A 12,391-nucleotide genomic window follows, 5' to 3' on the forward strand; every position below is an offset into this window, starting at 1 on the left:
CTAAAAAGGAGCTGCATTTTGCCACTTCTTTTTGGGCTGGAAAAATGCCAGATCGGGGCCACGGTGTATAGTTGCCATGGACCCAATCTGGTACTCAAAGGGATGGCCAGAAGCCACTCTTTTGGGGCTGTCTGCTTCACCCCTTAGCTAGAACATGTCCACTCTACATACACACTTGTAAGCTAACAGGATGACAGAGGGCTTCTGTGCATGCAGAGTGCCTTTACCCACACAACTGAATTGCTATATCACATCCCTATTTGGGATAGAAATTCTATTTTACACTCTTCAAGACTAAACTCAAACATATTTAGTTCTGAAACACTGAGCAGTTTACTGTCATTATGTCAATACCAGCACAGATGGACCAGGCAAAGTTCTCTTTTAGACCACTATGTGTCCTACAATCTGGTTTTCCTTTGTGTTCTAAGGAGAAAAGTTCTTAGTATACCACCTCATGCTCTGAATCAAAACAAGGAGAGCAGGAACTAGTTCTGACCCCTCCAGCACCAAGCCATGACAACTTGGCAATGTAGTGATGTTCCCCATAATCATTAACATGGTCAGAAATGTATTACACCATTCTCAGTATGAAACTATTAATTTTTTAACCCTGAACAACCTTATACACTGTGCTGATATTGGCCTTCTTCTAGATCAGTCACATGTGTGTGTAGCTCCTGACCTATTCAGTTTAGTGGGGTCTTGCTCCCAAACAAGTGTGCATAGAAATGTAACTGCTGCCACTTTGCTTTTAAACCAAGAAACTATATTATTTCCTGACACTTCTGCCATCCATCAAGCATGACATCTCTGTACAAATGGATCTCTCATTGATCTTGTTGTTCCCCACTTTGCACTAAATATTCTTTCTTGTTTTAGTACAAGTACAAGGAAGGCTACAGAAAGCAACAGGGACATCACATTGGATTCCGTAACTTACAAGATGATCCCAAACTTGTGCATTCTATGAAGGTAGCCAAGATACAGAGTGAGAGAGAATATAAGAAAGACTTTGAGAAATGGAAGACCAAGTACACCAGTCCTGTGGACATGCTGGGTGTCTTGTTGGCCAAGAACTGTCAGAAACTGGTCAGCGATATTGATTACCGTAATTATTTGCACCAATGGACCTGTCTCCCAGACCAAAATGATGTTATCCATGCAAAGAAAGTATATGAAATACAAAGTGATGTAAGTGATACTTATTAACCTTATTTCTGTGTTTTTTTTATTTGAAAAACTATATTGGTTATGAAAATGAATGATAAATCTCTTCTGGGGCATCAGGTATCCTAATAGTGCTTCACATTATTTCTTCTTCGTTCTTCTCAGTGAGATCTTCTCATGAACTTGGTTTTGACATCTTATTATTCTTTATTCTTTTTTCCTGTTTCTGTGACATATAACTGTGCAACTTCCTATCACACAATCATATGTATTTTAAGGTCATTGCAAAAGGAGGTATCCAGCACCACCCTGTGCAATGAAACCTCCCCTCCCCATGGACTATGTTAGCTGACAGTGCCAGAGTACATCCTACACAGCTAGCTGAGGTGTGTGGGTGATCTCAGGGCATAATCTGCTGCAGTTTTGTAGCTGGAAAAAAGAAAGAATAATCCAATGTATCTGTCAATGGAGCTTGCACTTGAAAACTGAAGTGCAAACCTGTTGGAAGAACACTAAAGGAGATTCTGCTCTGCCAGAGATCTTACAGAATCTCAGCCTTTGAGATCCTGTAACAGTCTCTGACTGTTCAAGAGTGAGACAGTCCATCTGTATTGCACTTATTCTGCTGGCAGAAACACACACTGAAATATAACCCTATTTTTGTCTCTTTGTTCTTGTCCATAATTAACGTGAATTATTAACTTTTTCTCTTCACTAATACTATAATCTAACCTTCTCTTTTAAGGTTTATAAATTTTGGCGCGTTACAGACCGCCCGTTTGGGGCGGCCTGTAAATGGCCCTTTCCCCACTGTATTGGGGCCTCAGCTGCCACAACGGCAGCCTCCGAAGCCCCAATCCGCCGCTTTCCAGGCTGCGGGGAAGCGGCAAAAGGCCGCTTCCCCATGGCCTGGAAAGGGGTGTCCTTGGGGCTTCATGCCCCAAGGACACCTGATGGCAGCAGGGAGGAGGAGAAAGGGGCCGCTCAGCCCCTTTCTCTCTTGCGTCCCTGGTGCAGCCATCTAAAGACTGCGCCAGGGATGCAAACCTCAGAAGGAGCTCTGTTTCAGCGCTCCTTCTCGCGCCATGGAAAGGGCGCTCTAGGCGCCCTCGCGTGGCACGATGTCATCATGGCGGCCCCCGTGTAGAACGGGCGCCACCATTTTGTACGTGCTGAGCACGTACTAGGGTTGGGGGCGTCCGAAAGGGACGCCCCTTTCTAACCCTAGTACGTGAGCACGTACTTTTAGGCCTTAAAAACGTGCCTTAAAAATATTTTAAAAATACATTTTCTATTCTACACATCCCATCACACTATTACTCTCAAGTGTAAGCCTCAGACCGTTTATTCCAAAACTTTGTAAATCCATGTATGCTTGCAATGATAAGCAACCAAATAATTAAAGAAGGGTTCCTCAGTCTGGGGTGCTCATTCGGGGAAGAGTGTGGGATGGAATATCAGGGGATGTGACAAAGAGTGGCTTTATGAGTCATTGCTCATTTTCCCCCTGAATAAATTAGAATCTAATTGCTCAATTTATATCTCATTTTATGCAATGAGTTTAAAGTTGGGTTTTTTTAAGTTCACTGTGTTCACCTTCAGTATTGTATGTGGTTCAATTTGTGGTTCAAAACTTAGAAATAGACTCCTTCAACTTCAAATGTGATATTACTATTGTAGGGAGTGCAAACATTAATCAAACATTTCCTAGGGTTGTGGAACATAGAAAAGGTTTGGAACCACTGCATCAGAGTTATCTAAACCAGTGGACTTTAATGAAGGAATATGTATGTAACTATCCAAACATAGCATACATTTCAGAGGCCTTTTAAATAAAATTATTATAAAAACATTTTCATTCTTGCTAGAATGCATATAAAGCAGACCTTGACTGGCTGAAAGGCATTGGATGGAACACGTTTGGTTCTCTAGAGTCAGAAAAGAACAAGAAAGCTTCTGAGATTCTGAATGAAAAGAAATATCGCCAGCATCCAGACACCATTAAATTTACAAGTATTCCTGATTCACTGGAGGTGATTTTGGCAAAAGAGAACTCCAAGCACCGAAGTGATGTAAGTGATATAATGATTTGATGATTGGATATTTTAAAGTACTAATAGGGATGTATAATTCAGTATTAGCATTTTATTGATTGTTTGGATTGTATTGTATATTTTAATGATATAATCCTGCTTCGATCCTTGGAAGAGGCAGGATATATACATAAAAATATCATTTAAATTATTATTATTATTAATCCCCAAACAAGCAGGCACTTCCCACAAGGAGAGAAAGTTAGTGTCAAGATCAGTGTCTCAAGGGAATGGGGGTGGTGTCCCTTGAGATATTATTTATTTATTTATGGTATTTATACCCCATCTTTCAGCCCTAATGTAGTTAAACTGCTTTAGAGAACAATCCAATGCATGTTAACTCTGAAATGCATCATGTTCAGTTGGGTTTCATATTGAGTTTAGCCTTGTGTGCTTAGGTCCACGTATTTATAATTAATGCATTAAGTACTTCAGATAAGTACTTTGTTTGTTTACCTGTGGCTGAAATCCACTGAATTTACTTGATTTGGTGTAAGATCTGCTGACAAATTTGTTGTAAAAAGGGCAACTCTATTTCTGGATATATGCTAAATATGTAAGATGAGTTGTACTGGGACTTTATCGCACTATTCTGCTGTTGTGCCACAATAGCACTTGTTTAAGAATGGAAGCATGCCAATTAGGCATTTCTTATCACACTTTTCCCCATGATAGCACTTTGGCAATCTAAGGTTGTGTGATCTGTTTTTGGCACTGCCAAATGCCACTTTCTGGGAGGAAGGGTGGGAATGAGCAATCACGTCTGCCAACCGCCTCCTGAAGTCAGCTGCTCTGTGAATGTGCACAAAGTAGCCAGATTTGGGAGGGTATTGGCTGCTGTGATTGCTGCTCCACCCACTCCTGGGCACACAGCAGCTCCGTGAGCTTGTGGCTGCCAACCACCTCCTTATGCTGGATGCTGTGCAAATGTGCACGCAGCAGATGGTTTCCAGAAGGTGTTGACCATTATGAACACTGTGAGAGGGAGATGGGAAGAGAAGCAGAATCATTCCCACACACGCCATGTAACTGCCTGAGAAACAGAATGGCTGCGGAAGGGAATTACCGTATATACTCCTGTACAAGTCGACCTCATGTATAAGTCGAGGGAAGGTTTCAGGGTCAAAATCCTGGACTTTAATATGACCCATGGATAAGTCTAGGGTAAAACTTAGGGGTCTATAAGTAAGGATAGAAAGAGGGAAATACCACTTCCATCCCTCCTTCTCATTCTCTGGGCCTCTCCCAACCGATTCCCAGGTGCTGGAGGAGAGGTTATAACATTGGATTGAGAAAGGAAACAAGTGGATTTGAATTTAGAGTTGTTTCCACAGGAAGCAAGGTCTTGCAAAATGGACTGGAGACAGAAGCAAGTGGTTTTAAATGGAGAGGTTTTTCCATAGGAAGCAAAGGCTTGCAAAACGAACCAGAGAGAGAAGCAAGTGGATTTAAATGGAGAGGTTTTTCCATAGGAAGCAAGGTCTTGCAAAACAGAGCACAGAGAGAAGAAAGTAGATTTAAATGGGGAGATTTTCCGATAGGAAGCAAAGGCTTGCAAAACAGACTGGAGGGGGAAGGAATTGGAGTTTAATGGAGATTGGGGCATCAGGCTTGCTTGCTTTATAGGATCCTTCTAAGCACTACTGGTGTATTGACCCTTATATAAGTCTACCCCAAATTTTAGGGTCAATTTTGGGGCATAAATTTCTCAACTTATAGTCGAGTATATACGGTATTGTATGGAACAGCAGCAAGATTGAAGCATATTGGTGGAATTTTGCCTATTAATGAAAAGGTGTACTACAGTAATGAATGGAAAGCAAGGCAGCAGCAGATGTCATGTGATAAATACCAGCCAAAGATGTTTTCATTCTATTAAAATTCCATTTTCTAGCCTTGTATGATAAACTCCTGAATATTTGTTCAGTATTAAACCAATAGCATATGTTGGCTAAGAATATGACCTACGTATCATTTGTAGAGTGCAAAAAGTGAATCTAGAAAGGAAAGGGGAAAGTATCTGTAATGAGTAGTGTGCAAGCATCAAAATGGTGGTGATGATGTATGTACATATGTACACAGCAGCTTTTCACACAATGTCTATCTGAATTCATTGTAGTTTTTTTCTTAGAGAAGCTATAAACAACTAAGAAATTCTGTTGTTGAACAATAAAATGTCAGTTCTAAACATGCAGTTCTGAGGGTTGGAGGCAATTCCACAAGGGCAAGGGCTTTCACCAACTTAGTATACAATGTATGTGTGAGAAAAGAGATCTGAAACTCAGCACAAAGTATTGGCCATGGCCTTCTGGGTAGCTCCTAGATGAAGGTGTCACCCATTATCTTATGCCAGGTTTTGCACCACCTGTCAAGATGTATGCTTGTGCGGGTCCACGTTATCAAAAGTCTTCAACTGTTTTGTGAAAACTGATTTTGCTGCAAGGCCAACACCGCTACCTCTGAATATGCATGTTGAAACTGCATGTGATTTTTCTCAATGACTCAAATTACTATTCACTCTCTTTCACTTCTTTTCAGAGACTTTATAGAGAAGCTTGGGATAAGGATAAGACTCAAATTCACATCATGCCTGACACACCTGAAATAATTTTGTCCAGAGCCAACTTAATTAACACGAGTGATGTAAGTCTGACACTGGTTTGCACAGGCACATTTCTGTTGGTGAGCTGCCTGCTTTTGTGAGACTTGCAGCATTACTAATTTTCCATTGATTCTCACCTTTAGAAACTGTACAAGTTAGGATATGAAGAACTGAAAAAGAAAGGCTATGACCTTCCACCTGATGCCATATCACTCAAGGCAGCAAAAGCATCTAGAGATATTGCCAGTGAAGTAAGTAATGTGCCTTTCATTTAACATCCTTAAGAAAATTCTCTGTCTGTCTGTCTGTCTGTCTGTCTGTCTGTGTCTCTCTTTCCCTCTCTCTCTCACACACACACACTCACACACACACACTCTCTCTCTCTCTTTGTAATCCTATCATATTTACTAATTACTATTGGTGGTGTAGGGTTTGGGTATTGGAATTGAGGCTCCACCACAGAAACCCACTGGGTGACCATGGGCAAATTACACTTTCTCATCCTCAGAGGAAGGCAATGGGAAATCACCTCTGAACAAATGTTACTAAGAAACCCCTGTGATATGTTCACCTTAGAAGCACTATTAGTCAGAAATGACTGGAAGGCACATGACAACAACAACAATTTTAAGCAAAAAGTAATTGATTTGTTTTAATGATGTTTCCCAACAGTGCATTCTGTGCTTATTATGTGATATAACACAATATAGTTGCTGAAATAAATTGTGATGGTTTGAACATGTATCCATACAAAAATAATCTATGAGTATAAAATTTGATACTGAACATTCATAAATTATTATCAAAATTGTTAGTTAAAATCAGAACTTAGTGATTATAAATCTTTTTTAAATATATGAGAACTCTTTTTCTGATTGTTATTCACATTAATCAATGTGACATTCATGTTTCGAATAAACTTTTTTAGTTCAGATATGTAAACCAACACTGGAGAAAACCTGAATTCTTTCTAAACAACTGATGACTGAAAATTATATCTTTCTATCCTTGATCCTTCAGACTCTTAGGCCTTATTCAGAAAGGCAAACAAAGAAAAACAAAAACAAAAGTAAAAAAAATAACCTGGAAACATCATGACTTTCCAGTTGTTTTGTTTTGATTTTATCTGCATATTCTTTTTTTTTGCATCCAAATTCTTTCTTGGAATACTCTAGGTTCCCCTCATTCACCCCCCCCCCCCCCATGTTTTTCTTTCTTCCCATCCCACTGATCATGTGTCGCAACTAGACTCTAGCAAAGTTGCAGAAATTAACACCAAATTCCACTGAGCCCTTTTAAATTATTATTCAGGAGTTATAGTCAAAGTGTTAAACTGCTTTAGCAGTTCAACATTAGGATCGTTTTCCTATATTGCTAGCATTCATTTCCCAATTGCTTGATTGCTGTTGAATCTGGGTCCTGTAAGTTATCACAGTGTTTCCTGAAGGTGGACAAGTAGACATGGAGAAATGCACTTCATTTCAGGAAATAGTGGTCCAATTTAAACTGAACCGGGGGAGTGAGAATGAAAAGCCCTTGGTAACACCAGGAATTTTCTGGGAATACCTTGGGACAGGAAAAAGTCATATAGATCTCCAAAATAAAGTTGGTTTGTACACGAGCAAAACCTGGGGCTTTTAGAGACTTTTTTCCTTGTCTGGCGAGGCTTTTAAATGATTATGGTAATATATGCAATCCCTTTGATATCATGAAAAATAAGTCTTTGATAGATAGATAATAAGAGCCCAGGGCTGACAATGGATAACAACAAAATAGATAAAATTCTGGTGGACAAAAAAGGTAAGCATATATCTAAATATTATAAACTACTTAAAGAAAGGGATCTAGAAAATGAAGTTGTGACACATAGCATGATAAGATGGGCACAAGACCTAAACCAAAGTATATCAATAGAAGAATGGGAAAAGTCGTGGAAAGAAACAAATAAATTTACTTTGTGTCAAAATTATAAAGAAAATCATATCAAGATGTTGCACAGGTGATACTTAACCCCCCCCCCAAAAAAAAATTCACTATATATATAAAACAGGTAACATCAAATGCTGGAAGTGTGGAAAGCCCGAGGGAATTTTTTTTCACGTGTGGTGGACATGTGCGAGAGCTAAAGAATATTGGCAAAAAATTCATGGAATTATGCAAAGTAATTTTGATATAGACACCTCCCTCGACCCAAAGCTGTTTTTATTAAACTTGACCCATAGTATAAAAATATCAAAGTACAGGAGAATTGCTTTGTATATGGTCACATGTGCAAGAATCTTATTTGCCCAAACTTGGAGAACCACGATCATCCCCTCAGTTGAAGACTGGCTGATTAAATTATATGAAGCTAGAAATATGGATATATTATCTGCATCCTTGAGAGGGAAGTCAAAGGAAAATTTAGAAGCAGAATGGAGTTGTCTTGGAAAAATTTGAACTCAAACTTAAGTTACTGTTAAAATTATATTATATTATAGATATTTGCTATCACACTTGTTTAAAATATGTTATAGATACTAGAATTGCTTTTTAATAGAAATAGTACCATGGAATCACAAATGATTTATATTAGGTATTAGGAGTAAACAACTAAACTACAAATTGTGGGAATGTCTGATTGTTAAGGAAGTTGAACTAGAAGGATATCGATATCTATTATCTTATGTATATATATTTGCTTTATTTGTTAATTTGTAATTGTGATATTTGTGAGATGTTATGAGAATGTGTTTTGTCTTAAATGTGTGTATATTTCTAAATAAAAATACAAAAAAGAAAAAAAAGAAAAATAAGTCTTTGAAAATATCTTCTGATGATTTAAGCCAATTTTTGGTTTTATCACAGAAATGAATTACAGTAATTCTGTGGATGCTCATTACTGATAGAAGTAAATTCTGGTGAACTTTTTCCCATAAAAATGTTATATATAAACTTAGGAGAAATTATCTTTTATTTTCTATAGTACAAATACAAAGATGGATATCGCAAGCAGCTTGGCCATCATGTGGGAGCGCGCAGCATACAAGATGACCCTAAACTTGTACATTCTATGAATGTTGCCAAGCTGCAGAGTGAGAGGGAATACAAGAAAGACTTTGAGAAATGGAAGACCAAGTACACCAGTCCTGTGGATATGCTGGGTGTCTTATTGGCCAAGAATTGTCAGAAGTTGGTCAGTGATGTTGATTACCGCCATTATCTGCACCAGTGGACTTGTCTTCCAGATCAGAATGATGTTGTTCATGCCAGGAAAACATATGATATTCAAAGTAATGTAAGTATCCTTTGTATAAAAAAATCACCCCAAAATAGCACAAATAAATTATTATTTTTTTATTCAGAGACAGACAGCTTCTAAATGCAACAGCTGAAGTTTATTAAGCAGATTTATATGAGGTTTACTTAATAAATAACTTGTTGATGATTCAGAAGTTCTAATAAACCGGAATAGGATAGTAGTGATAGAAACTTTCCAGTTTATGACAGAATCAATGTGTCACGAAGGTGGCTCAGAAAAAATTGCTGGTATGGTCTGATTATTATTGTTTGGAGGGTACCATGACTGTGCCACATTTGTCTGACCTACACCTATAAAATCTTAAATGATTTAGTTCCATTATCACACAACACCTGTTCCTGTGTTAAAACCTCCCCCCACCCCATACACATAACCTTGTTTAAAGCTAGATGAGGAGGCCATGCTTTTGTTCTTTTGTATCGAGAATGTGAGTTGGGGTCTGCAGAATGAGTGCTTTTGTGCTTTTTCTTGGCTATTATGGTTTGAGTTGGGCTTTTTTGTCCATGAATGTTGGCTTTTATTTTGGAATAATTTTAAGTTGTTTTTCATTTCTGCCTTAATGTTAATTTATCAATTGATTGTAAAGCAATCATTTTTATTTTAAAGGAAAATACAATGGGTTAGGTCTAAAGGTGATGAGCACTGCTGACTGCTCACACTATGCCAGCAATTTTTACCTCTTTCAGCAACTCCATGGACCCCGTCCCTCTCTGTTCTTGGAAGTTGCCAGTCTCAGGAGTGGATTTTTAGTGGAGCATGGGGCTGGGAACTCTGGTTGTGTTTCCTTAGATCCATTCCAGTAAATAAACACATAAATAAAATATCTGGATAATCTTTCTAAACTGAAAAATGGATTTCTATAAAGCATACTAAGGCTGCCTCTACATGGGCCAAATAAAATGGTCTCACCTAGTTTTGACAATGAACTGTCCAAATGTTGTAAGGGACAGTTGTGGCTGAATATGGGATTTCATTGCTTCAGGACTTTAATCTGGGAAGAAAAAAAATGGGGATTTATCCTGGTTTTGAACCGAAAAACCAGATGTGTCTGTGTGTGTGTGTGGACTGCATTCCATAGCAATGTCATTCTGAAACCAGGGGGAGGAGTTCAGAAATATGTACATTCACATGCATTGGCAGGGTGCTGAGGAAAAACTTTGGAGTAGCCATGGCCATACATAGTGCTATTTATCAGATGGGGTGAGCTCAGAGGGGTGAACGGTGTCCTGAACTCAGGGTAACCTGAAGGTAAGATGGATTTTCCCATCAGTCTAGATGCAACCTAAGATTCCACAATGCCAAAAAATTCCACCTGCAAGTAATCAATGTCACCTTGTAGGTTTTATGTGCAGTATTACATAACAATCTGCTAAAGCTAGTAAAATGCTGGAGCCAGTTCTTGTTCATGTAATTCATGCTAATGCTAATGGACAACACAATAATAGTATACTTAGTTGCTGTGGTTTATAACTTGTGAATGCAAAAAAACTCAATATTAATGGAAATGAATGATGAATTTATTGTGCTATCTACCTATCTACCTACCTACCTACCTACTTACCTACCTACCTATCTCTATTTTTATTTATTTATTTTTACAAACAGAATGTTTATAAATCAGATCTTGAATGGCTAAAGGGCATCGGATGGTCTCCAAGTGGTTCCCTGGAAGCTGAGAAGAATAAGAAAGCTTCCCAGATCCTGAGTGACCATTTATACAGACAGCACCCTGATACTCTCAAATTCACCAGTCCTATTGATTCCCTGCCAATGGCTTTGGCAAAGCATAACTCTGAAATTATGAACCATGTGAGTTTAATTTCTTACACATTAAAGGAAGAGAGAAATTGAGGGGAGAGAGGAAGAATACTGTATCTTAGGGTGCTTCCAGATAGCTTTGAAAGAGAGAATGTGGAATGCTTGAAAGGGAAAAAGGTACAACTGGGTAGAAATGGAATGGCCTGGAGTAACTATCAGGGAGGAGGAAGGGAGTTATATAAAGGGTAGAAAGAGACCTCACATTATCTGGAAAGATAATTTACTATTCCTAATGAGAAGTTCTTCTCAGTTGTCCCCAGGAACCAAACAGAGAGCTCTTCACAGTAAGTAATGGATAATTCAAATAATTACATGTAGCTGGGTCTGAACATAAGTAGAACCAGTCCCACAAATAGCCTAATAGGAGAAACAGGTCCATGAAGACTGAACATGCCCTGTGGATACAGAGTGTTAACAAACTATTGGAGAAAGTTGAGAGGGGGCATTCTAAATTTGGAAGGTGGATAGAATAGAGTGGATGGAAACATGAACAGAAGATTCCTCATTCCAGCTATTTGGATGCAGAGGTTCACTTAAATATGATTACTTTCCTTCATCACCACCCCAAGAATATATTTAGAATATTTTATAGATTTGATCCTTGTTCAGCCATCTCAGTATATTATCTTCTAGAATTCTTTTCATTAAATAATATATTTCCTGATCTTCTTAGCGTATGTATATTGACGCTTGGAATAAGGACAAAACCAGCATCCATATCATGCCAGATACTCCTGAAATTCTACTGTCACAGCAGAACAAAATCAACTATAGTGATGTAAGTGGATTTCTTTCACATCTGTATTAGAAAATAAATGTGTTAGAGGTAAAAGGTGTCCTCTTGAACACTAAAGTACTATTTGTCTTTCTTAAAGAAATTATATAAACTTGCATTGGAAGAGTCCAAGAAGAAAGGGTATGATCTTCGAGTAGATGCTATTCCAATCAAAGCTGCTAAAGCTTCTAGAGACATTGCAAGTGAGGTAAGTTGTTGGACTTCAGAGGCTGTCCTGAAATATGAATACTGTCTTCTAAATTTCTTGCTACTGTTTCCCTAAAAAGCTCCTTATTTTTTTATGGTTCTCTTAAAAGTGATACAGCACAAATGATTTTTTTTGGGGGGGGGGGCTGGGATTATTGAATGATGACCAAAAAATTGTGCTATATAAAGCTCTAATTTATCATAGCTAATCTGAGGGTATTTGGGGGGCCATTCAGACTACCATATACCCCAGTTTCCACCTCAGTGCGGGCTATTCAAAACCGGAATTTCTGATGTTTCTTTTCATAAAACCTGGGGTCTGGCCAGTATGAACTTGTCCTTGATCATAATCGGGTCAAATTCAGGGGAGGGATCAAGGTTAGAGGGTGGGCAGTGGGTGGAACATGCCTCCCCTCTCACACCGA

The 12,391-nt window shown here is 38.5% G+C and overlaps 1 protein-coding gene across 24 annotated transcripts in view; it reads left to right on the top strand.

Moving 5' to 3' along the window:
* NEB (nebulin) overlaps positions 1-12,391 on the top strand; it is a 215,393-nt gene that overhangs the window by 76,565 nt on the left and 126,437 nt on the right. For all 24 annotated transcript variants that reach the window (XM_042478209.1, XM_042478218.1, XM_042478235.1 and 21 more), the window contains 8 exons: positions 883-1,194; positions 3,039-3,242; positions 5,802-5,906; positions 6,009-6,116; positions 8,831-9,142; positions 10,772-10,975; positions 11,658-11,762; positions 11,860-11,967. In XM_042478209.1, coding sequence (XP_042334143.1) covers positions 883-1,194; positions 3,039-3,242; positions 5,802-5,906; positions 6,009-6,116; positions 8,831-9,142; positions 10,772-10,975; positions 11,658-11,762; positions 11,860-11,967 — 1,458 coding nt within the window. The remainder of the gene's footprint in view (positions 1-882; positions 1,195-3,038; positions 3,243-5,801; positions 5,907-6,008; positions 6,117-8,830; positions 9,143-10,771; positions 10,976-11,657; positions 11,763-11,859; positions 11,968-12,391) is intronic.

The sequence above is a fragment of the Sceloporus undulatus genome, chromosome 1 (assembly GCF_019175285.1).
Source record: "Sceloporus undulatus isolate JIND9_A2432 ecotype Alabama chromosome 1, SceUnd_v1.1, whole genome shotgun sequence".
In the NCBI taxonomy this organism is placed as follows: Eukaryota; Metazoa; Chordata; class Lepidosauria; order Squamata; family Phrynosomatidae; genus Sceloporus; species Sceloporus undulatus.